We start from the raw sequence: 26,855 nt of genomic DNA on the forward strand, positions 1-26,855 counted from the left end.
TCTACTGCATGTACTCGACCTATGCAGGTCTCATACACACTAACTCGAACACTAAATCTTCCAGTCATTTGGTAGGATCTAGACCAAAAGTGAGTTGTGCACTAAAAATGTATACTATTCCTAAATGTAGTCTTTATCAGGAACATTCCTGCCAAAAGAGAATGAAAGAAAATACAAATTGTGCAGCTTCTCCAGTAGTCCTACAATAAGAGAAAATAGGAATTACACTGTAAGAAATCTATTCTGTGGCTCACACTGTCTGCCTCCGGGTGATGGGAATCCCCTCACCATACTGTGTATATTGCCTCAGCTTAATAGGGGTTGAATTAAGCTCCTAATTGTATTAAGAGAGACAGAACAGGAACCATAGTGTAGCATGAAAGATAAATTGTTTATTTATTACACACGTAAACTGTTTACATTACAAATTGGTAAGGTACACAATAGAGCAGCAGACAAATGCATATTTTTCTATGGGTGATATTGGTTTTATGACTACAATCAGTTTAGTTCTCTTCTGCCTCTGGTCTGTGACTGCCCTCTTATTTACTGATTATCCACGCTTTCTCCAATCTGAGACCATCCTCTTATTAGTCCAAGCCTTCTACCACTCTCTTTCCATCCACAAATATTTAAACACCATCTACCTTAGTTTCTATTAGATATCGTCCAGTCCAATCATTGATCCCTCAAACGTAATAGAATGCTGCCACCACTGTAAGAACGTCAGCTCTTTGAAGTTATGCATAATTGTCCAGGTGCCATGCTACCATCAGTGGTTACAGTTTTCCAATGGTAAACCCCAAAATGGGTCCTTTGGCAGCTCTGTCAATCACTGGACTCCCGAAAAACCTTCCACATGCTGTCCTCATAGAGGGAAAGGGATCAACTTTGGGGTTAAACAATTGTAAGAATGCTCAACACCTGAAGGTAAGATGCCATCTAGATACTCCTGGCACCATAACTTCAGGAAGCTTAATTTGTTATGGGGGTAACTTGGATACTTTTTAACACCTAGCATAGGACCAAAGACTGAGTTGATATGCCTATTAGCGCTATCATTGAATACATATATAAAATACATTTTCAATATTTCTCTAACATTACAAAAAATCTCAATTAAAGAGACACTATAGTCACCAGGACAACTACAGCTTAATGTAGTTGTTCTAATGAGTATAATCATTATATGCAGGCATTTTCAGAGAAAAGGCAGGGTTTACATTGCCCCTAGGGACACTTCCAAGTGGCCACTGGAGGTGCTTCCTGGCTCAGTTCTGCACAGTAGGCAGCAGTGCCGATTGGCCAAAACAGCGTTTGGCCCCACCCCCTTGCCAATTTTAGCCAATCTAATGCTTTTCCCATGGGAAAGCATTGGATTGGTTAAAAATCTGCAATTCTGATGTCACCAAGGGGGCGGGGCCAGCACTGCGCTGGAAATAAGGTGAGTTTTTTAATTTAACTTTTAAGAGGGCGCAAGAGTATACAGGTTTGTGTTCCTTTAACCCCTTAAGGACCAAACGTCTGGAATAAAAGGGAATCGTGACATGTCACACATGGCATGTGTCCTTAAGGGGTTAATGAAAACAAACAAAACTTTAGAACAAACTTTTTGTGTATAAGATTTGGATGAAATACCTTAAAGACATTAAGAAAAGTTTTTTCCCACTTATCTTATATGTAAAACATTCGGATGTCAAAGTACATCAATTTAGTAAAAAGTAATTTAATTTCATGTAATTATGTATTCAATGTATTACTGATGAAGACTCATTCACTATAAGGAATACAAGCTGCATTAGTAGAACGTTTATGGCAGTGATTGAAGTGGATGACATACAGTTAAAATTCCGGGTCGATGGTGTTTGAATATCTGTGGATGAAAAGATATGTAAGTTGTGGGTTACTGGTGAAACGCATAATAGAAGACAGTACGGGACCAGAGTGAAAGACACCTTAAGGTTTTTATTCCTAGACGTCCCGGGGCACAGGCGGAACAGTAAAAATAATATCGCCCATGGATTTAGAAATATTCTAGTTTTGGCCATTCGTGAAATACGCTGTTGTGTATGTAAGCCAGTTTTAAGCATGTAATCGTTTTTATGGTACACAACAGTCCCTGTTCTGTCTTTCTTTTTCAATCTTTCAATATTATGTGGGGGGAGATAATAGGATTTTAACCTCTATCGAGCGGAGGCAAGATACACATTAGCATCATGATGGCATTCCAGATAATGGGGCCGATAAATAGGTTGCTTAGGCGTGATTCTCTTGACTATTGGAGAAGTTACATCAATTTGTATTTTACATTTTCACTTTTTATGGATTAAGAAATTGAAGAATTTCCTTTATAACCAATTCTAATGCAAATGTGTTACAATGGATTTAATTAAATGTCAATGACGAATTCAAATCATGTGACTCATTTCCTAATTGCAGAAATTATAAGAAGTCAACAAAAGCAGCGCTGTCTATCAAAAGTTTGTTTAAATTTTGTATGTACAGGAATACATGGTACATAACGTAGATATATTTCTACCGGCAAGAGAAACCTACCTTGTTATATCAATACATTGTGGGGAAATAAACATTTTGGAACACATTAAGGTCATATCCATGGGGTATAAAACCAGTATTTTTCAATACACGTTAGTAATTTAACTTCAGAGGTGCCACATAATGATCTCATACCTCCATTTATAAACCATAAGATTCTCTTATAAAGAGGCAGAAACTAATTCAGTCAGTCTTTTTGTTGAACATGTCTGTTTCTATGTAGAGAGAGAGGATTAGTGGAATATAATCTTGAGTTAGGAGATAAGCTTTTTGGATCTTAATATCAGATTCCACAATTCCTCTCTCTACAGACACGTTCAACAAACCAACTAATCGAATGAGTTGTTTCATTATAAGAGTTATCACCCTTCAAATACAAATTAATTGACTGCCTCATAGTCTGGAATGCCTTAGATGAAACAGATTTAGCAATAAGATTAAAAAGCATGGTGGAAACGTTTGCAAAACTCTTTACTAAAAAAAATAAAAATATATTTTGCGTTGACCCTAAATAGTCAATATTTGCTAAAACAAAATTCCCTTTGTGAGTAAATATAGTGATCTGAGCAATCACATGGCACACACATTACATTGATATTGGGGCATTCTTAAAAACAAGCTTGTTTTCAAATACAATCATTTCACACCCCACTTTGTCCCTAAACATAATAGAAACATTAAAGATCTATTGGTTAAGGCAGATGTGGCTCCAAATGCAGCTAATACGTTTAGCATTACAAAAGCATTCCATTAGAGGAGCACAGACATGTATTCCTGACCCAATAGTGTTAAAACCACCATCTAGCCCCCCGGCCCTCTCTTGCCTCCCTAAATATAGTACAATCTTATTTGTATTCAAGTCAGCAGCTCCTAGCTCTGCCTCTATCTGCTGACATCATCAGAAGTGGTGGCCTGAGCCAATCACAATGCTTCCCCATAGGATTGGCTGAGACTGTCAAGGAGGCAGATCAGCCAGCACAAGTCAAACACAGCCCTGGCCAATCAGCATCTCCTCCTAAAGATGAATTGAATCAGTGCATCTCTATGAGGAAAGTTCAGTGTCTGCATGCAGAGGGAGGAGACACTGAATGGCCGCACTGCCACAGGAAGCACTTCCAGTAGCCATCTGAGGAGTGGCCAGTGAAGTTATCACTAGGCTGTAATGTAAACACTGCATTTTCTCTGAAAAGACAGTGTTTACAGCAAAAAGCCTGAAGGTAATGATTCTACTCACCAGAACAAATACAATAAGCTGGAGTTGTTCTGGTGACTATACTGTCCCTTTTACCCGTTATTCACATTTTGTTGTATATATTCTTAAATGCCTACATGGGTATATTTCTGTTGTCAAAATAACCATGAAGATCAGACAGTTGGCAAGCCACAAATCTACCAGTAGAACAGGTATAACTTATCTGTTCCTGAATATTTAATTGCAGAAATCCCACAATTTAACAACCAAGGTATCAGAATAAGATCATTGATTATGTGTAGCATCTGAAAAGAGGGGGTGACTGTTCAATGGACACGCCAGGCACCAAAACAACTTTTTCTAAACCCTCAAGGGTTTAAGCAGTTCTTGAATGGTTTAACCCCAAAGTTGCCTCAAGGCTATCGTAGCTCCCACCTTTTTAGATTCAGAAAGGATGGAGGGGCGCTCCTGATTGGCTGAGAGCGGTAAGCTGATGCTCCAATCAGTGACTCTACATTCATCAAACTCGCTTGAGAAAGGTGCATTTCTTTCCCAGACAGTTTTGCAAAGAGGAAGTCACTAATTGGCGAGCGCATCAGCTGACCGCTCCTACCTGGCAGCACGGCATGCTTATTGAATCTGAAAATGCAGAAGCCGGATGGCACCTAGGGGAGCTGGTATCGCCAGTGGAGGCAACTTTAAGGTTAACCCCTTAAGGTCGGAGTGCCTCTGGGAGCCTCCTTCATTTAGATTATTTTAGTGCCTGGAGTGTCCCTTTAAATTGCTAAAACACAGGAAAATACCAGATTTATACCTTGAATAGCCCACCAACAATCTAGGATTTAGGTATTTCCCTTTTTTTTTTTTTTTTATTCCAGTGGAAACCCTGACAAAACTTGGGACTAGTGGTGAGGACTGGTTTGGGAACCACTGCCCTAAGGGACTGAATAGGGAGTGCCCTTAATGTGTTTTGTTTCCACGGTGACTTGTGTTGATAAAACAGTGATATTTCTTTGCTGGTAGACATAAATCTCCGGAAGGCCTGGTATATTCCTGTATATATGTAAATATGAGGATGTTGAACCTAAATACACTTTTCATAGACATCGCTGCTATTGTTGATTTCTCATTGTAACCTTTGTCCTGTCTGTGCATATAGGGAAATAGTGTCACATGATTGCATTGTGAGTCACATGACTTAATTAGTAACATTGTTTGCACTAGAAATGGGTGTAAATTATCTAATAGATCCTTTCTTTAATTCTCATCAGGCCAAAACATTGTGAATTTTCTAAGAGGGTGATAGGATGAATAACCATTGATATGCTACCAGTGGAAGCCTGTTCCTATCTGGTACTTTGTTTGCAGCTTTTACCAGAGTAGGCGATAAATTCTAAATTCGGTCGATCCCCAGATGCTTTGTCATGCTAAATACATTCTAAAAGCATTGTGGGAGTTGTAGTTCTACAGCATCTGGGGATCTATTTACTAGGCAGCCCTGTTCTAAATTATACTCACTGCAGTACACCCAGCCCAATGTTTCAGTAAGTGTGTGTAAAAGCTATAGTATGATAAAGTAGGGATTGCTGGCTGTATTCCATTGTCAGGTTTAGTCATTTTTGGCATGCACGAGAGTACAACACTGATGTGGGCTCCTGGCAAATGAAGCTAAAGATGGCAGTGGCATTGAGTGTCATGTTAGTAAAACTCGCCTTTCGCTATACTCTGCAGTAACAGGGCACCATAAGGGTACACTAAGCACCATTACCACTTAATATCCTCATTATACTGGTTATGTTACTATAGCTCTGTCCTAACTGCTCAAACTGTCATTTCCTCAGCTCCCTACCCTTCTACATCATGTGTGAATCTGTCCAACCTGAACATCTGTGTTGGCTGAGAGTGCTGGTGGTGGACGACTAACCTGTCTCTTCTAAGTCTGCACTGCCACCCAGGTTGGACAGATAATCACATTGTCAGTGCGACTGAAGAAGGGGTGTGCTGTGGGGGCTATAGAGAACTGAAATAACTAAAATAGCCTGGCCAAAAACCACTAAATGGAATCCTTAGACTTATAGCACTTTTGAGCTGTAGTGGATATGGTGCTAAAAATGCTTACAGGAGGCCAAAAAGTATTGGCTGAGATTGTCAGTGGAGTGCTCTTAGCCAGCCAATGGGCATGGGGTGCCCAGGGGGACACAGTATTAGCACAGGTTTACATTTTACCTGAGTTCTGGTGGGCTTCGTTCAGACAGAGCGTCTAGCTTTCTGTTAGAAGTAGTGGAGACAAGCAGTAACGCCTAGTGGACCATGTAGGAAATCAAACACTTCTAAAATGGTTTGTCTACATAGGAGAGGGCACCATAATCACGGGAATGGTGTTGTGCTTTAATGCTACATTATGCTACAGGAGTAATGTAAATGGGGCATCTTATCTACAAACGCTTTAGCTGTTTGTCTTTCTTACAGAATCCAAAAAGCTATGGATGAAGTGTGCGTGGGCTGGTATTGAAACTTCTAGCAAGACAGTCCACACCTCCTACTGCGTGAAGAACAGACACTGCTGCTAAATTGATTATTCTTCCTGTGTGTGCTTTACAGAATATTGCACAATCAAAGAGTTTAAATGCAGATCTACAAATAGTTTTAAATCTCAGATTCACTAAAAGCTGAACGTTAAAGAAATGGACATTTTAAGGCAAGGGTCGAAACCACTACAGCATTGCAACCAAAGGAAAGTAACTGACCTTTTTCATGGAGAAGAGTCAATCTACTGGACCGACGAGGTGAGAAGATCAGAGAGAGACCCAAATCGTGTCTACTCTTCTGGGTTTCGTATCGGAGCCGTATGACTGATCGTTAACCTTTCTAGTAGTTCCAGCATAGTGGGGGATGAATTGCATTGCATGACTCCGCCTCCTGCGATTTAATGTTAAAACCCAGTTTCTCTGCTTAACAGACTGACTTGGCCAGTTTTCACAATAATCCTACTTCCCTACAGAAACAACTGTTTGATTTTAATAGAATTTTTGTTTGTAGATGGAAAAAATCAGCTGTTTTTATTTGGATTTTATTTTAAATTCATTTTTTTAAAACAAGTTTTGATTGAGTAACAGGTCTTTATATTCAAGATTATGGAACTAGTTAACAGGTTAACTTTTTCTGATGGTGCCCCCGTTTGCTGGAAGGGCCAGAATGTGAAAAATATCAATCAATGCCTTTTGTTATTAACCCCTTTGTAGCTGAAAATGTAGGGGGTTAATATAAATAAATAAAATGTTTCACATTTGACAAAAACCTAAATCTTCTATGTGGATTTTTGTGTAACTGGTGTCAGCTCAACTCCATGCACTGTGAGACTATTCATTCACAGATCCAAGAACGAAAATGGTCACCTGGCATAACTTCCTGATTGTTCTTTATAATACTTGGTTATGTACATATATACGCTACAGGAAGGGTTCAACACACAAACAATGTATACATTTTAAAAGCTGTAAGATATCTTGCATGCACATGTTGAGCTGGAGTTTGTTTTATGGACAGATAATGCAGGAACAAAAAGATCCATACTCACATTTGATGTTCCTGTATTGGCTGCAGATCTGCAAACTTTGAAGATTCTGTGGTGAGTTCTCACTTAAACCAGGAATTGACTCACCCAATCAATCTCCATTAATGTAGTAATGCTGAGCCTGCAATCAGTTCTTTATGGACACAGCAAGGCTTTATGCTTTAAGAAATCAACAGCTTAACTTCAACTCAGACACTTCCAATCGTAATATCATGTACTTCATCTCGAAGTGGTCTGGGTTCAGTTTCCCTCTTCCATTTACCCTGTTAATACAGTTCTGTACTCCTAACACTACATTGTCCCTTTAATGCCACATTATACATGAGGCCAAAATCAGACGGACCCATAGGCAGCACGCTGAACGAGTAATCTGTATAGAAACCAAAAACGTCTGCCAAACAAATCAGTCCATTTTCTTATGATACAATGTTTCAAGACCCACCAACAGTCCAGGTTTTGTCAATATCTCCTTTGGAATAAAAATGAGAAATCCATAAATCCTGCACTGTTGGTGGGCCATGAGAACTGGATTGGGAACTATTGATATAATACCTTCAGATCATTCTGCAAACACCTGGTCTACCAATAAACAACCAAGACAGAACAGAAAATGGTATAAACACTCTACACCAGGGGTGCCACAAAGGGTGATCCCCACATGTTTAAGAACTACAACTCCCATGATACTTTGTGTGTCAGTGCATGCCTTAGAATGACGAGACGTCATAGAAGTTGTAATTTTAAAACATCTGGGCATGAGTGAGATGGGCGGGCGGTACGTGACGTAAGCACGGCAGGTCCGCGCGCTTCGGGGACCAGGAAGTGAAGCAGCAGTGAGGTAGAGGGTCAGCATGGACACCGTGCTCGACGGCTTCCAAAACTGAAGCGGACGAAAAACTGAGGTAGACGGGGGCGACAACGAGTGCCACAAGACCATCTATAAGCTACTGTAGGTACCCAGGCTTCTTAACTAGAAGAGCGATCTCTGCATCGATCCGAGGGGAATGTGAGGTACACTGGAGACAGGAACAAGAGAGGAAAATCTAAGTGGAATTAAAGTGAAAGGAAAATAAAGGGGGACAAAGAGAGGCAAGAGGAGACTACAGGTTGGGGACAGAGAATACCTGTGAGTAAATTGAGAGATATTTACTTATCAGCAATGTATTTGCACTTGTTATGTTACTTGCTGTGACAAATAATTGATATATATTGAAAGACATAGTTACCTGCTATCAATTTGTAATAATTACCTGCTGAGACAAGTAAGTCCATTGAATATAAAAACTAATACTTGAGAGCAAACTAAGAGATATCTATATATCTGCAATCTACTTGCACCTGCTCTCTGCTGAGACAAATAATACATACCGATTTAAAGATACAGTTACCTGCTATTGATTTTGTATTAGCTATCTGCTGCACAAATAAGTTATACATACTTAAAAAGGTTAAAACCTTTCCAAACAAAAAAGGCCGGAGGGGACAAAGACCATTTCAACTATACAATATATAACCCCAAGCGAAAGAACTTAATTATAAACGAGCATTATTTAATATAAAAAAGCAGCGTATTATATGCTTGAAAATAAAGCTTAAGCTAAATTAAAGGGGCAAACACATCAAAAAAAATTTTTTTTATCGAAACTGAAGCAGCAGACCCCGCAATACACATGGCTCCCAAGAAGGAGAAAGCCCTAAACATTGAGAAAAAGAAAGCAACAATTGGTACATACTATTCCCCCAAAATGGCACCTATAGAACTAGAGAGGCAACGTAAATCTTTGCCCATAGAAAATGCTGAACTCTCTGCCCACCAAATGTCTAATTTATCAGAAGACGACTTTCCACACCTGCCAAAAACCTCACAGGGAATGACGCAACAACTATTAACTCAAATGCTGGATAATCTACATAAAAAAATTAAAAACGACATTGAACAAAATACAAACGACCTGAGGTCAGAAATTTCCATCCTTTCTGAGAAATTTTCAAGTCAGGCAATTATATTACAAAAAGTTCAAGATGATTATGAACATATTAAATTATCCAATATCCAATTAGAGAAGAAACTGCAAGGTATCGAGACTAAAATCACAAATTTAGAAGATCGTTCCAGGAGAAATAATATGAGAATCAGAGGCATACCAGAATCAATAACACAAGAAGATTTATGTTCTTATCTGGACAGCTTCTTCTCATATATTTTGTCCCCGCAGACTCTGGGTCCTGAACCCTTGGAAAGATTTCACAGATTGCCCAAACCAAAGGCAATTGATCATTCTCATCCAAGAGATGTTATAGTCTGCTTTCTGAGCTTCCGGATAAAAAAAATTTCATTATGCAGAGAGCAAGGAATAAGACCCTGGATACTGATGAATGGAGACATCCTAAAATTTTTCAGGACTTATCCCAAAAGACAAGACAAGTAAGAAAAACTTTTTCAGAGGAGACGGCAATTCTCAGAGATATGGACATACGATACAAGTGGCTGTTTCCGACAGCAATTATGGTCTTCTTCAAGGACCAATCCTACATCTTTAGAGACAATATGGCACTAAAAGAGAAACTGATAACCTGGAAGCTTATTCCAACCTCAAATTGAAAACTTCTTTTTTTTTTTTTTTTTTTTTTTGTCACATAGCACAACGATGTACACTAAATAAGGAGGAAGGGTTAAAAAAACAAAACTCACAATATAGATTAGTTGTACTTAAAAGAGGAGAATCATAAAGAAAGAAAATGATCATTAAATTGCACAATTTGAAAATATATAAGTAATATAAATGCACAAGACAAAAAGTCTCCCTAGATTAGTATCACTTGAAAGCGGAAAACATAAAAAAATGAAAAGGAGTATTACAATGCACAATTTTTAAGAAAAAAGAAAGGAAAGGAGAAAGAAAGGAGAGAAAACTCGTAGAAATATGTATTATCAATGCACTTTTTTTTTTTTTTTTTTCTTGTCACAAGGAAAGAGAGTAAAATGAAAAGGAAAAGAAAGGGTTAATGGAGGAAGGAGAGGAGAGGAAGAAGGGATAAAGGGAAAGGGGGGAACACACTTAAAATATGTATATCACTAAAATTAATATGAAACATGCATTCACTGTATTATGTAGGTAAAGTAGAATCAACCTAGAGGAGAAAATAGGAATTACATGAGGTGGGAAAGCTAACAGAGGATATCTTGGATACAATAACAAAAACATAAAAGGAAATTGCCCTAGATAAATTTAGATAACTGCATAAAGGTTCAAATAAGGAGTAATCTGCAGATAAGCTGCGGGGTCAAAACAATATGATTGAAAATTAATATGGCAGCGTCTTCAGTTGAATAGAAAATAAGGCCCACTATCCTGGTTCGGAGTCCTGCGACGGCAGCAGGTTTAAATATGAGGACTTCACATAGAAGTTCTTCATATAACGAAATGAATGTTCAAGTAGATTGTGTGATGTGGAGCTTTCTCCGGAGGCCAGATATTAGATGGCCGAATGGGGAAGACATGAGAGGATTTGTGAGTTGGCTACTATCTGAGGGGAGGTTAGAATGGAGGAGGGATTGGGGGAAACAGTGGCTAGATGTCACTTAATATATTATCTATTAATGCAAGGGGTTTAAACTCAGGACAGAAAAGAGGATATCTGTACAAATTATTGATGGATAGCAAAACGGATATTGGTTTCGTCCAGGAAACACATTGGGTTAACTCCATGACTAAGCTATGGAACTATAAAAAATATCAAGTGGTCCATAGAGCTGATTTGACTGGAAAAAATAAGAAAAGAGGAGTAGCAATTTTTTTTTCAAGTAGCCTGAAATATGAGCTCGTTTATGAGGAGGCTGACTCTGGTGGCAGGTTTTTAATAGTAATAGCTCGAATCAATGATATACTGTATACCCTGGTAAATATTTACGCTCCAAATCAACTTCCATATAGATTTTTTGAAAGCTTAATACAAAAGGTTGACCGCGTATCGTCTGGTAGCCTGATCATTGGTGGGGATTTTAATTGCATAGTAGATACCAAGGTAGATAGGAATAGAAGCAAGCCGGAGAATAAAGATGATAGTCAAAAAATAGGATCATCAATGATGCAGACCTTTCTAGCAAAAAACTGCTTATATGACTGTTGGAGAACATTAAACCCAGAAGCGCGAGATTATACGTTCTATTCAAATGTCCATCAGTCATACACTAGAATCGATTATTTCCTGGTTAGGGCTGGCACTTTGGATCGAATTAATAAAGTGACAATTGGACCTATAACATGGTCTGACCATGCACCAGTATGCTTAGTTATATAGAATAATCCCGAATATAAAAGCAGAGACAGATGGAGATTAAACGAAACTTTATTAAAATCAGAAATCAATGTAGAAGAACTGAGCATTCAGGCTAAAGAGTTTTTTGAAAACAATGATACCGGGGATGTTTCTAATGCTATGTTGTGGTGCACTTTTAAATCATACATGAGAGGATGTCTTATTAAACTGGGTGCTAACATAAAAAAAAAGAAAGGAAGAGAGTTGAACGAGCTTAATATTGATTTGGCAAAATTGGAACATATACATAAGACTACTTTAGATTACAATACCTTGGAGGATATTAAGGAGATTAGGAAAAAAATCCTAGTAAAAAACCAAGAGAAAATAAAGAAAGCATTGCTAACACTAAAGCAAGGATGGTACTATGGAAACAATAGAACAGGGAAAAATCATACAAATAAAATAAAAAATAAAAATAAACTTCAATCCATAAAATCTATAATAGCTGGAAATAAAAAATGTATTTCGCCAACCCAAATAGCCAATGCATTTGAAGAATATTATAAAAGTCTATACAATTTAAAACATAAAGACCCGTCCGAAGGGGAAATACAGCAGTTTTTGGACAAATTAAATCTGCCAAAAATAGCTACGGAGAAACTAAACCAGCTAAACATGCCATTCTCCATACAGGAGATCAGTAACACCATCAAAGCACTAATAGTTGGTAAAGCCCCAGGTCCAGACGGTTTTTCATCAATTTTTTATAAAAAACTTAATGACATAATTTCCCCATATCTATTGAAGACATTTAATGAATTCGCCACTCACAAAGCTATTCCAGCAGAAATGCTCCAGGTTTCCATAATGCCAATCCCTAAACCAGATAAGGACCCAATATATACGTCAAATTATAGACCAATTTCTCTTATTAATTTAGACATCAAAGTCTACTCAAGAATTTTGGCTGATAGACTCAAAAGAAATATACCAGATATTGTACATATTGATCAGAGCGGGTTTGTAGAAGGTAGAGGTACGTCTGATAACATCAGGAAATTATTGAATGTTTTATACCATGCAAGTCAAAGTTCGTCCCCTTTTGCCTTGGTTACCCTTGATGCCGAGAAGGCCTTCGACCGAGTAAATTGGAAATATCTGGAAGAGGTCTTGAAGGCCTTCGGCATTGATGGTCTATATAAGGAATGTACAATGGCCCTATATAAAGATCCTCAAGCCAGAGTCACAGGATTTATGTTTCAATCAAACTGGTTCCCAATTAGAAATGGGACGCGACAGGGCTGCCCTTTGGCACCCCTCGAGCCATTGGCAGCTGCGATTAGACAGAATGAGGGTATCAGCGGGTTAATGGTGAATACAATGGAGAATAGAATTACACTTTATGCAGATGATGTTCTATTGTCTCTTACGGATCCTATCAGATCTATTCCAGCCACATTCAGTCTTATTAAAGAATATGGCAAAATTTCTGGCTATAAACTAAATATAAAGAAAACACAAATTTTGACAAAAGGTTTAAGCAGGCCCGGGGAAAAAATGCTTAAAAAGGAATTCAATTGTGACTGGGAAGTTAGAAATATAAAGTATTTAGGGGTAAGACTATCTTTGGAACTTAGAGAAATTGGAGAACTTAACTATACAGAAATCGCAACCCAATTTAGGAATACTCTAAAAAATTGGAGGGGGTTAGAATTGTCCTGGTTGGGGAGAATTGAAGCAGTAAATTCCTATCTACTTCCTAAATTGATATTCTTATTTGGAAATCTCCCACTGAGGGTGTCCCCCCAGACGATACGCGGTCTCCAGAAACAAATAACAGATTATATCTGGCAGGACAGGCGACCTAGAGTGTCATTGGAAATCTTACAGAGACATTGGAGGGACGGGGGAGTATCTTTTCCGAATGTACAAAAACTATACATGAATAACATGGTTGCACACTTAATCAAGTGTGATAACTTTACAATACCAAGACCAATTTGGTTAGATATCGAAAAATCGGATTTTTGTAATATCGAACCTCTATTCCTTTTGTGGTGCGATAGTGAATTTGTAAAAAATATAAAATCTAACAATCCGATGAACAACACAATGATTTATATAGTAAAATATCTAAAGAAAAAATATGGCACCAACCACATATCAAGAAATGCTCCATTAACATGCTTAAAATATTATATAAAAGATATAAACATTCAAGAATGGGAAAATTGTGGAATTGTAAGATTTACAGAACTGTTAGAGGATAACAAAATATTGTCATTCCCAATATTACAGATTAAATATAATCTCCCTCCTAAAGAAATATTTAATTACTTAAGAATAAAATCTTTTATTATGGGAAAGACTTTTTCAGAAACCTCTCCAATCGATCAGTTTATATTATCCCATTATAGAAAAAAAATTGCTTCCAGATTCAACCAATTCATAAGGAGACAAAATCAAATTGATAAAGTGTCAGCTATGAATAAATGGGAGCAAGAACTTAAGTTCTCCTTGCCGGTTGAAAACTGGCTTTCGGGCCTACAATTAGTAAAAAGATACATACATGGGGTAAACGTACGGGAAGTATACTTTAAACTAGTATACCGATGGTACCTGGTGCCTACTCGCCTCCATAGATTTCAACCCACACTTCTACCAGACTGTTGGAGATGTGGCAGGGAATTAGGTACATTCTCTCACATATGGTGGGACTGTGAGGAGTTGAAACCTATGAAAATTATTTTGTCTGATTTGGTAAATCTTATTTTGAAAATACAAACGGTTATCACGGCTCAAATGTTCCTGTTTCATTTAGATATGCCAAGGGTCAAGATAAAATTTAAAATCCTAATGATACACATTTTTATGGCAATCAAATTAGTTATGGCTAGAAATTGGAGAACTATGGGCCCGTTAGATTGGCATGAGATTTGCATACAAGTGGATTACCAAGGCAGGATGGAAGCAGGCATAGTAACAAATAAAGTCTCCAAAGAGAAATATGACGAGATCTGGGCCCCTTGGAATAGATACTATAAGTCCTAAATAATAAACACCCCCCCCCCCAAATTCCCCCTAAGGCAAGACAGTAGCCTCATGTGGAAGTGTGTGAAAGAGTCTAATGAATGAGTATTTTTGTTGTCTTGAGTATGGACTTTGTAAAAACAAAATATAAAAAAGAGAGAGAAAAAAAAATGGTCTCAACAATAATATGTCTAATATTTAATTCATTGTAATATATTAAACCTATTTTTTTTTTTTTTTTTTAAAACATCCGGGGATCTTTCTCTTGGGCAGCCCCGCTCGACCCAGCAATCCAGCTTTTTGTAATTCACAAATTCATCATTCAAATAAAATTTGGACTTGGTTTTATTTTGAGCTTTGTACAGGGTGAATTACAGAGGTTACATATTTATTCAGTTTACTGCTTTTCATTTTAGTTTTCCCAGTTCACTTATTGTACTTTGCCGCCTTATCCTCCCCATGCCCTTTCTGGTTTGTTGTGGACAATATTCTCAGGATTCGAATTTTGAGAAATGGTTTCATGTTAAACTTGCAGTAATACATCCTTTATATAAATACATACATTTAAGTTATATGGTACATTCCAAGTAAAAAATACAGTACATACGTTTCTTTCTTAAAGGAGGAGTTAGGCTGCCCCCTGCTGGCAGACATCATTTGAGAATCCATTGACATATCTCGCAAATCTGCAATTGTGGTTAACAAAAGAGTGGGAAAATGTGAACCAAGACGGAGCTATTGTTTAGATCCAATAAGCAATGGCACATGTCAGATCTGTGGATTCCAACAGGGATCCCTATCCTTCCATTAAACTGCAACCTAAACAAACTATTGCCGGCATTCACCTCTGTATTCATGGCTAGATTTTCATTTTAAAAGGCACTGATACAAATACACACAAGTCTCCTCCACTAAAAACGGAGAGATCTGGGTCTGTCAAGCACTAAGACAGGGCTGTCCAACCTGCGGCCCCCCAGATGTTGCTGAACTACATCTCCCATGATTCCCTGGCTCTGTTTTATTGAAAGAATCATGGGAGTTGTAGTTCAGCAACATCTGGGGGGACCGCAGGTTGGACAGCCCTGCACTAAGTCATGTCCACTTGCCTGAAATGGAACCCCTGTAGATGGTGTTTAAGCTCACTCTAATTCCATTCATTGGTCATGATGATCTAATACAGCCAATCCGTTTCTCTTGTGTACTCTTAAAACACAAGGGACAATAAATTAGTAGCAGTGCTCATTTCTCTAGAGATGGGAGTAACCAATGTTTATAAATCTGCCACAAAATACACTAAAAAGAACTTCCCATGAACAGTTTTTACAATGCTCTACCGGTCCTGTTTGCATTGTGTCTTATTTCGAAGATGTCCTTTAGGAGTTGTACTAATGATCAAGACTATCAGCCCTGTTTCCTGCTAAATTGTAAGCTCACAGTCCAAGTCCTCTATGTAAAAATGCAGGTAGAAACGTAGTTAATTCCTCTGTTATATTGTACAGCACTGTACAATAGATTGATCCTATAATAAGATATGGTATATTGGTGCCCAGGTTAATGCCCTACTAAAGATGAAACTGACCAAAAGTCTGCTATATAGCGCCTCATTTTCTGGGATAGATTTAAAAAAAAATAAAAGTATTTCCTGTTTGTCCGGCATCACTGTTAAAATGTTTTGTTTCCATCCGGCCCAAGACTAAATTCTCCAATCGATTTACACACTAACCTGAGTTAAACAGTCTCCGTGACATCCCGTGCACTGTACGCAGTCTGACTATCCACCTGCACTAGCTAAACTTGGCCGTGTCCCTACATGCTTCACATTCTGAGATTCTACGAAAAGGGTTGGTGATTGGAGATGTTAAGAAAAACAATTGAATTTGTTTTGTATTGCCTGCTGAATAAAGAAACAAACATCCCATTCACATTTAAACTGCTTCCCCCACAAGTCAAAGCAAAACCTGCTTGCTTTTCTTTTTTCACTTATGGTGCACGACAGTAGCACAAAGTGTGCACAGAATGTTCATCAATTCACTTACTACGATCTTGCACCACAATTACTATGGACTAACTGTTGGTGCATGCCATACGCAGTTCATTGGGCATCGAGATATGTTAAAGGAAATCCAAGTCTTTAACCACAGTGTCTTCCTTGTGGGTAATTCTGTACAGAAAGTGAAAGTCTAGTTTTTGTTCGTGCTTAAGCAAGTGGGATTTCACCTGGTGAGGGAAGGAGGTTTCAGCCAAGCGAAGGCACCGATCGTTAACCATCACAAAGAGTCCGTAGTCCTGTGGCTCGGACACCTCAAACTTCTCAGAGCACTGCTGCAGGACGAGAGACACGCTGGTGTCTGACTTTATCACTAGTGTGGCGGTCTTTGAGTCCAGCTCTTCCAAAGAGATTGTGATGAAGTCCTGGGAAATATAAAGAGAAGTCATAAGCATTCATTTAGACCAAAGGGTGCCCTGTCTTAGCATCACAATTTGTCCTGTATTGCAGGTCTCATACATTCCCAATTCTTCTCTGCCAGCACACTGCTAGCAAAGAATCATGGGAACTGTAGTCCAATAACACTGGATGTAGGAAAAATGTCAACCAGAGCACAAACAGATGAAATCACTATAAAAGGGGTTGGTGTCTAGCACTCAGAGCAGTGTTTTTTTTTTTTTTCTTGGAATGGTTCCATTTTGGGACGGTATAGAGGATATAAGAAAGTGAGATAAGAAATTCTGTGAAGATATTATTTAAGCATCTAAATACCCTGGAAGATTATTTGGAAGACTTTCTGGACCCAATCTAAACCAATTCGCAGAAGCTTAAAGGGACACTATATGAACCCAGAACACTACATCTAATTGGAGGAGTCTGGGTGCCCGTTCCCCTCAACTCCCCTTTACATCCATGAAATGAAGCAAATATCCCCCATAAGAAAGAATTGAATCAATGCTTTTCTAAGGGAAAGGCCTAACGCATGCGTAGTGCTCGCCGTGCATACACATGTGTTTCCCCCTCAGTGCTGACTTCGGGTGGAGTAAGGCGAGTGTAACCCATTGTTTGTCAGAATGTGGGGAGAGGAACATTTTAGTGTAGAAATACAAAGCCATATTCCAAATGCCAACTTGCTCCTTTAAACCTTACGATTACACCACAGTTTAGGGATCATCTAACACTGAATGATAAGTATATACAGTCTCAAAACTAGAAACTAATCAACACCTTTTAGACTTTTTAAAACATCCTCATTTCTTATATCCCTGACTGATCGTGGCTTTACTGAACGCTGTAGCTGCAGGTTGGCGATTTGCATTGTTACTCAATAAAGTGTTAATTGATGGGAATTTAAAGTGAATTTCACATTTTTATTTCGTTATTGTTGCCTAAAATAATAAATTCACTTTGAAGTTGGACCCAATTTTTTTAAAAGATTAATAAAAATTCACCATTTGTTTGTGCTGATTTGTGTCACAAAAATGAATGTTTGTGCTCCTTTGGTTTCAGAGATATTGTGCATTAGATTGTTAATAACATGTGGGGTTTGAGCCAAACATATCATGCGTTTGTGCCACTTTGGTTTTAAAGATACTGCGCACTGTTTTTCTATTTTGATTTTGGAAGTGTAGTGATACTTCATAAATACTTCAAGGCAGCAAAACGTCAGTAAAGGAGAGACAAATATTTTGTATTGGGCCAATGTCACATTTCCAGGACGTACTTGAAAACCAGAGTAATCTAAATGTACCTTTCCTGGTTAAATACCTTATTATTATAATTATTATTATCATTATCATCATCTATCCAACGTATGTCTGGCTGCACATTTTTACTAACATGTCAGGACAATAAACAGCATTTCCTTGCACAACTAGTGTAGTCAATATAGACATGAGACCATCAGATGCCAAGAGAAACCACTTGTCTTCTGAGACACTGTCGTTACTGCGTCACACTATACCAAGCATGTACCAGCATAGAAAATGTTGCATACTGTATTTCATCAAATCCAGCCCACTTTGCATCCGATGTTATTAAAATGTGAATCCAAATTTCAATTTGTTTGTGCTGATTTGTGTCTCAAACATTTGTGTAGTTTTGGCTTCTGAGATATTTTAGGCCATGTGGCCTTCATCGCCACCCAGTTTGCACCCCATGTAAATATCATAAAAAAAAAATACATTTAACTGCACCAGAGAGGATAATGTGGCATTGAGGGGGTTAACATGGCAACATACCATTTAATACGGCATACATGGGGTTATTAAAGCATACAGGTTCATTTCAATCACATGACCATTCAGTGATTTAAAGTGGTTATGGTGCCAGGAGTCTATACGTTCAGCGTTTCACTACTAAGTTTAAGCCCTGTAGAGGTTATGACGCCAGGAGTGCCATCCGGTAATAAGACAAACCATTTAGCAATGCTTTGCCCGCTTACCCAGGACCCCACCAGGCTCTGAGGCTCCCTGGTGGTCTAGTGACACACGTCCAGATTTTGCAGAAGCTGAAAGCAGCACCATCACCATTCGTTGACTGAGAGTACCAGCTGACTGCTCTAAGCCAATGGCGTAAATTCTGTACAAATTTCTTTGTTCAGAATGTCAATGAGCCACGCTAGATCTCTAGTCCCGGGCTGACTGATGACACCCCAATGACACTGCCGTAGGTGGAGTCACATCTCAAGCCGCAGAGGCGTTAAACTCTGTGTGTTTTATAGCGAAATGCTGCATATACAGACTCCAGACACCATAACCACCTAAAATCACCAGTGCTCCTTTAGCTTCAATAACCCAGTGTATCCCCAATTAAACTGTATGTTGCTATGTTAACCCATTCAATGCCACATTAACCAGTCTGGTGCTATGTTAATTCCTGGTTTCCTGTATGAGAAAAATAATTTGAAAAAACACCCAAAAATTGGCACAGACCAGCAAAATACTGTATTTTATTATTTATGATTAATTACATGAGGTGTAAGGTGCTAACTGGTGGAGACTGAGATCACATGGCCATAAATATGTATACTATCGCGGAAGCCAAAACTACAAAATGTTTTATGAGACGCAAATCAGCACAAACAAATGGGGAATCTGTACTCACGGCTTAATAACGTGGCGTGGAAGGAGGGCAGTGTTTCATTAAATACAATGCACAATATCTCTGAAACCAAAGCAGCACAAACGATATTTTCGGCATAAATCATCACAAATGTGACACAAACTAATTGCGTATTTTTAAAAAAAAATTTAATAACATGGGGTTCAAAGTGGTGCAAGTTTGATAAAATCTAATGCGCAATCTTTTAATATCTAAAACATTTTTGCTGGGGGCGGCGCCTGACCGCGGAGCAGAGAGGACGTCTGCCTCCACAGCTCCGACTGAAGGGACCAGATTAAGCAATATAAATCGAAAACACGGCGATAAAACAAGAAATAAAGTCCACCCGGAGCAGGGGTACATCGGGGAGAACGCACAGATACCTGCCAAGCGACAAACACCCAACACCCTGGAACGGCATCCGAACATGGCACACGCAGGGGAGACGGCCGCTCTCCTGCCGCCAAAAATGACAGCACACCCGACAGGGAGCCCTCACTCCTTCCCCCCCCCCTCCCACCTGGTCGAGCTGTCCCCGAGTGGAACAATCACTAAGTTCAGAGGAAGCCCCTAAAGTCTACAAAATGCGGACGCCTCATGTTACTTTACCAGCAACGCCGAACGAGCGGGGCACAGCATGGTGGAAGAGACACACAACTCTATGCTCAGCCTCCCGTTGCCCCCTCTAGCGGAGAGGCTTGATCGCCTCATTAACGACTTCTGGGCCAAACTTGCCTCTCGACAGGGTATTCATGAGACGGAACCACCGGCAAAGATCCCACAGCAGACAGGAGCTCCTGGACGGGGCCGTAAAGCGGCTCGAGTAGTGGGGGGGAGAAGGCGGGCAAACCGACGAAAACTCCGACACCACAAAATCGGACCAGGGGTATGCCGCCCTACATCCATGCAGCGTCCCACCCAGAGCATACCCCCCCAAGCAAACCTCCCAACCTACGAGACCACGCTACACAAGGGGACCCCGAACCTCAGCAACACTTAACCGCAGAACAGATGCAACAAGCTCGCAGCAGCACACCGGAATCCAGTACTGGAGGACCTCACACGTACAGCTAGCTGGACTCTGGCAAACATGTACTAGCAACCACCCAGCGCGAGGCACCGGCTGGGCAGCCCACAAAGACACTCAACAAGCATGCAAGAGCTGCAACCAGGCGATCCTGGGAGCCTCCGGGGACGGCATGGCCCCGCCAAGCCGAGGCATAGGATAACTGTGCCACATGTCCTCGAGCGAGGTACCCATGTCCCCATAAGGACTTGCTGCTATATACCAGCCTGCCGGTACCAAGACAGACAATACTGTTACTACTCATACTGTCATAGTTAATTTTATCGACTTTCGGCTGCCTGCATTTGTTTACTTATGTTCTTTAGCATAATTCATTGATCGATTAGGCCAGAGTAACACTTGCAACCAACGATTCCGTGTTTCACTAGGTCTAATAGTAATAGATTGATTAACACTCAGCCTGCTCTAAACTTCCATGTGAATCGAGAGTCAAACACAGTTTAGGTGGCCTCTCTCTATAACTGCGCTCAGTGAGATACACTTAGAGGTATGACTGACTTGCTTATCTCTGAATTGCTATATAAGCTACTTAAAACTCGCCTGTACCTATCACTGTTACATAAACAGCACCAGCCTGTTTACCCGGCATAGCAATGCACTGCCGGTACATTTAGACTAGCTAACGTACAGATATAACCTGCCTATACCTCAACACTAGCCTGAATAACCACCCACACCCTGCTTACAGTATTTTCTTGTAAATAAGAATACCACTATGCAAGGCAGGACTGTAACTACATTGTAAAAGAGAATCTAAAGTTACAAAAAATGTGCATATTTAAATATAAGCTAATGTGGTTCATTGAAGCTTATACTGCATGCTGTTAATCCCCTACAAGACTCAATAAGCCTGCTTATAATGCCTACACAAATTGTACACTAGCTTAGTAGCCTAAAAATGTGGACAACTATGATAGCATAACTAGCCTAGCACCGTTAAGCGTTGACCTTTTCACTTTATTCTAATGACTTCACTGTTTAGCCAATCTGATGATTGTTATAATTATATAAAACTGTGCAATTCCTCATGCCACTGTTCAATCTAAGTACATTCTCAGACACGCTGTTGTGGCGTATGTCATTGCTATGTATAACGTGCACAACAAAAATAAAGATTTCAAAAAAACAAACAAACAAAAAAACATTTTTGCTGCCCAAATCTGTGCCAAGAAATGGTGCATTTCTTTTTACAATGTAATAATATGGGATGGAAAGTGGGCACAATATCTTATATAGAATATATATAAGATCTTAGAAACCAGATTGACACAGATATTCATTGTGGCACAAGGACAGCACAAACAGATGGTGTTTTTAAAAATGTAATTACAGGGGGGGGGGGGGGGGGGCAATATCTCGAAAACCAAAGCGTCACAAATCAGTAAAACTAGGATTCGTTTTTGTGGCAAATTGTCACACAGCTCATATGTTTAAAAACTATCTATAAGAAGATTAATTGGAAGTCTTTAATGAGGGTTCAATGGCAATATTAGCCAGGATTACATTATACCTCCCTCTTCAAATCAAAAACATGGATCTCGTCAGCAGTATCATTTTGTACCCTAACATTATACAGGGTGTTACATATTGAGGATTTACTTATTCATCTCAGCCCACCTGTATTGAGGAGCGAGATACCCGCGCTTTGTTTAGCGTCCTCCTCCGTTCCCATCGGTTGATGGAGTCCTGTACCTCCATGCTCAGTTGCCGCGTCACAGTGATTTTGTCGTAATTCTTTATGTGTTCCAGTGCACCATAGGTTGTGGTCAAATAATAGGAACCTAGAGATATGTTATACATAAATCAGTGAGAAAGAGCTACAGTACTCTGCGTATATAAGAATGCTTTTTGTTTTACATCTTTCTATACTTAATTCAATTATGAGAAACCACAATGGACACTAATTGATGACAGTACAAACCTACTGTAGGTTTTAGGCTAAAATTAGTCATTGTGTGGGAGTGGAGAAGGACAAGATATTAACTGACCTGTAGTAAGCCAATGTGGCCACTAGAGGGTACTATTGCACCACAGTTCACTGTGACCTGTCGCCAAAAAACACTCCGTTATTCTGAATACAGTCCACTTTTAGCCAATTAAATTTAATAGGACTCTATTCCAGTAGGTACATGATGCATTAATCTCCAGTTTCTTAGTTCGCATAGTATCCTTAGCTGACATAATTTGTTAGCAAAAAAGCTTATAATAACCGCACCCCCCTTAACAATGGAATTGTAAGGGGGTGGCAATGTTCTCAACATGTCCCAATTATAATTGGGCTAAGTGTCCAGCTGATGGCTAGCACAGGGTGAAGGCATGATGGTGCAATGACTGCAGTGTGCTGGGCAAACCAGAATGACTCCCACAGGCCTAAAGCATTTGGATCAGGACACGAGCTACCAGATGCAGTCAAGAACGGGTGGTGCTTGACCAGAGAGTCATGGCTGCAACTCATGACTGGCTCGCAGGTTTGGGAAACCTCCAGTGGGAACACCAGTGCCAATGATGAGTGAGCATGCAATATTAGGGGATTCTATAAGCAGCATCAATCTCTGTGCACAGACAAAAGTGTCCATCGTCTTCGCAGAGAGAGATGGTCTAAAGCAGGATAAGGCAACCTTTGGCATTCTAGGACTCAAGGACTACATTGGTCACAATGCTCTTACAGGAATAATGCTGGCAAAGCATGATGGAAGATGATGTCCACAAGATCTGGAATGCCAAAAGTCGCCTACCCGTGGTCTATAGCTATGATCAGGTTAACTGGAATAGAAACATTCTGCAGGCACTATAACATTTCGCTGATGGATGTGGGCTCTCACTAATAATATTTTTTAGTCAACAATTCAACATGTGTAATGTATTACAAAAATGTCAAGATTGTGGGAATTGTTCAATGAGTTTGTTTTTTTAATTGAATAAAGTTGTATAGAAGTGGCAAGCTCACTTCAATTATATAATTGGATGGGGGGAGGTTAAACCCTGAATGCAACCAGCTGTCTGGCAGAGGTAGAGAAGAGAAAGCAACAGAACCGTTTTGTGCAGTTAGTGAATACGCCTTTACCTTCTCCCAGCTGCAAGGAAGGATCCATCAATTCCATCATATACTCGACATCAATGAGAAGAGCCTCGAGGTCGCAGCGTGCCAGCACGTACATGAGAACCGGTAAAAAGTCATCCGCTCCGTGAGGCTTTCCTAGGGCGATCAGAAATAGCAAACGCTTACTTTTAAACGGTTTAAAGTTTAAACAGTTCTAATTTATTAAACAATTTAAAATTAGACTGAAAAAAGTTTCACCTTTCTTTATTTTGCCTATTCAAACAGATTTTATGGGCAGTTAAGAATACTGTGCAAATATTCTGCCTTGCTCTCTGGATTAAGATAAAAGTGGCGTAGGAGAATGGTAGAAAATAGAATGATTTTTTGGTACAAGAAAGCATAAATATTAATAAGTGGAAAGTCAACAAAGTAATAAATTGTGGGGGGGGGGGAGGGGGGACATCAAAGCTGATGTAATGCAAGGAAAAAAAAAAAAAAAAAAAAAAAACACGAAAAGGCAAAGATTCAGAGACACTTTGATAAATCCCTGCTATGTTTTAACTTTACAGATGGATTTTCTTTTTTCCCCAGCTCAGCTTTTCAGATTTGACCTAATCACGCTTTTAAATATATTAGAATGCAGGAGGGCTTTTACGCGCTCTAACGAAAGCACTCTCACTAAACTAGAAACTGAGAAACAGAGAAGAAAAATCTCCTTCAGAATTTCTCCACCATTAGTAATAGCGGTAAAGTCATTGATTCTACTACATTTTGTTACTTCCCACTTTTATTTTTAAATACAGGGCAAGTATTGTAAATTGTATACTTTTAAATAAAGTGAAAAAAACACATTCCCAAAACAATTCCATTTTTGTGTTCAGCACCAATAGTAATTTTTTAATCAACGGGTAGTATTTTTTTACAACATTCAATATACAAATTGGAAATGTAAAACTATTGTAGCGAATGGCTGATCTCATGTTAACAATTCATACAGGGTTATTCACTACAGTGAGAATTCTACGTGAATTTCACATCTAAGGCCAAAGAAGTCAAACTGAAATCATAGCGGGATTTGAGAATCTCCATTTCACCTACTTTTACCTTAAATTTAAATCTACTTAAACTTCTCACTTCAATATTAGGTTCTTTTAGTCCTAAAAAAAAAATATATATATATATATATATATACACACATTTGGAGGAATCATGAAGAACATCCACTTTGTTTCATCTATAGAGCTTGTCAGGTAAGAGAATCGGATAAGTGAATGATATTACTGTGAATTAAAAGCATTAATACACATTCTGGAGAAAACCAAGAGGGTGGGGGGGGGGGGGCTTATTCAATGAATGGACAATTGTGGTGAATTGGCAAGTGGGTTGCGAAAATCAGACTAAAATAGCCGACCTCAGAAAACAACAGAATATAATTTGTAAAAATTAAAACATTCAATCAGATTCTTTAAAGGGACTCTCCAGTGCCAGGAAAACAATCCGTTTTCCTGGCACTGCAGGTCCCCACTCCCTCCCATCCCCCAATCCCCGGTTGCTGAAGGGGTGAAAATCCCTTTAGTCACTTACCAAAGGCAGCGACGATGTCCCTCGTTGCTGCTTCTTCCTCTGCCGCCGCTCCTCCCCTTCATATCGTCATCCGGCAATGCCGCGCACGCGCATTAGACCTCTCCATAGGAAAGCATTGACAATGCTTTTCAATGTTTTCCTATGGGGATTTTAGCGACGCTGGAGGTCCTCACAAACCTGTGCTAGAATCCCGGAAGTGACCTCTAGTGGCTGTCTAGTAGACAGTCACTAGAGAAGGAGTTAATCCTGCAATTTAATTATTGCAGTTTATAAAAACTGCAATAATTACACCTGCAGGGTTAAAGGTAGTGGGAGTTGGCACCCAGACCACTCCAATGGGCAGAAGTGGTCTGGGTGCCTGGAGTGTCCCTTTAAGCTCGTCCCTGATTTTTCAGTTGTAACGAGACCTGTCTGCATATTCCTAACTCTGACATTTAACAAACATATCCCATAGCAACGGTACCAGATCCAACAGGTATTAACATAGGAGTTAATGACCAAGAGGATTATAATGTAAGACTCTTAGCAATATGTCACATTCTACTGAGAACGCCACAATATGTGCCAACACTACTTGAGGTGTAACACAGTATTAAGCCTGTTTTATACTAAATAGACCATGGCTATCAAACCAGGGAGGGAGGCCAGAAACATCCATCTCACCACGTACTGAGTAGCTCATCTTCCCATGATGCTTTGCCAGCTCATTCAAAGTTGCTACAATACATTTTACCACAGCATTAATGGAAACTGTATTGTGCACCCTCGGTTAGATAGCAATGGTCTAGTATTTAAAGAAAGGATTAACATTGTCCTTCCCCCAGGTATTGATGTCACATTATCTGGGAATTCCCAGAAGACTGTGACTGAAAAGTGACATATTGCTAAGAGTCTTACTTTATAATCCTCTTGGTCACCAACTCATGCAGCTTTTATAAGCTGGTTTATAAATATACCCCCAATGAAAAACTTATAATTAAATGCATGTTTTCATTGAGGGTATTATATTTGGGCGGTAGAGAATCCTTTTAGTTTGATATTTTCTTCAGAATTTTAACCATAAACATTTTTATAAATTTCCCCTCTCCCCTTAGGATTGTGGCATTAAAGGGACACTATAGACACCCAGACAACGTCAGCTCATTGAAGTGCTCTGGGTGCATAATCCCAGGTCCCTAAACCCTGAGCAGGTAATTATTGCAGTTTTTAATCAACTGCAATAAATACATTTGATGTTTACTTCACCTCTAGTGGCTGTCTACCAGACTGCCACTAGAGGGACTTTCAGGTCATTTGGCGACTTTTGGTCGCCTAAATGATGCTGGACTTCCTAACACTATGTATGAGGACATCCAGCGCCATGTAAAACCTAATTGGAAAGTGCACATTAGGACTCCCACGCTGGCTGACGTTCGCTGGGGAGGAGGGAAGGCGGAGCTT

General features: G+C 39.4%; 2 protein-coding genes across 3 annotated transcripts in view; one reads left to right on the forward strand and one right to left on the reverse strand.

Moving 5' to 3' along the window:
* LGMN (legumain) overlaps positions 1-7,051 on the forward strand; it is a 42,581-nt gene extending 35,530 nt beyond the window's left edge. The window contains exon 14 of the mRNA XM_063439198.1: positions 6,218-7,051. Coding sequence (XP_063295268.1) covers positions 6,218-6,260 — 43 coding nt within the window. The 3' untranslated portion in view covers positions 6,261-7,051. The remainder of the gene's footprint in view (positions 1-6,217) is intronic.
* An 8,654-nt stretch (positions 7,052-15,705) lies between these two features.
* The window catches only part of RIN3 (Ras and Rab interactor 3), a 79,046-nt gene continuing 67,896 nt past the window's right edge, over positions 15,706-26,855 (reverse strand). For both annotated transcript variants that reach the window (XM_063438958.1, XM_063438959.1), the window contains 3 exons: positions 23,856-23,987; positions 22,409-22,572; positions 15,706-17,027 (listed from right to left, as the gene is read on the reverse strand). In XM_063438958.1, the coding sequence (XP_063295028.1) occupies positions 16,728-17,027; positions 22,409-22,572; positions 23,856-23,987 (596 nt within the window). In that variant the 3' untranslated portion in view covers positions 15,706-16,727. The remainder of the gene's footprint in view (positions 17,028-22,408; positions 22,573-23,855; positions 23,988-26,855) is intronic.

The sequence above is a fragment of the Pelobates fuscus genome, chromosome 13, assembly GCF_036172605.1.
Source record: "Pelobates fuscus isolate aPelFus1 chromosome 13, aPelFus1.pri, whole genome shotgun sequence".
In the NCBI taxonomy this organism is placed as follows: Eukaryota; Metazoa; Chordata; class Amphibia; order Anura; family Pelobatidae; genus Pelobates; species Pelobates fuscus.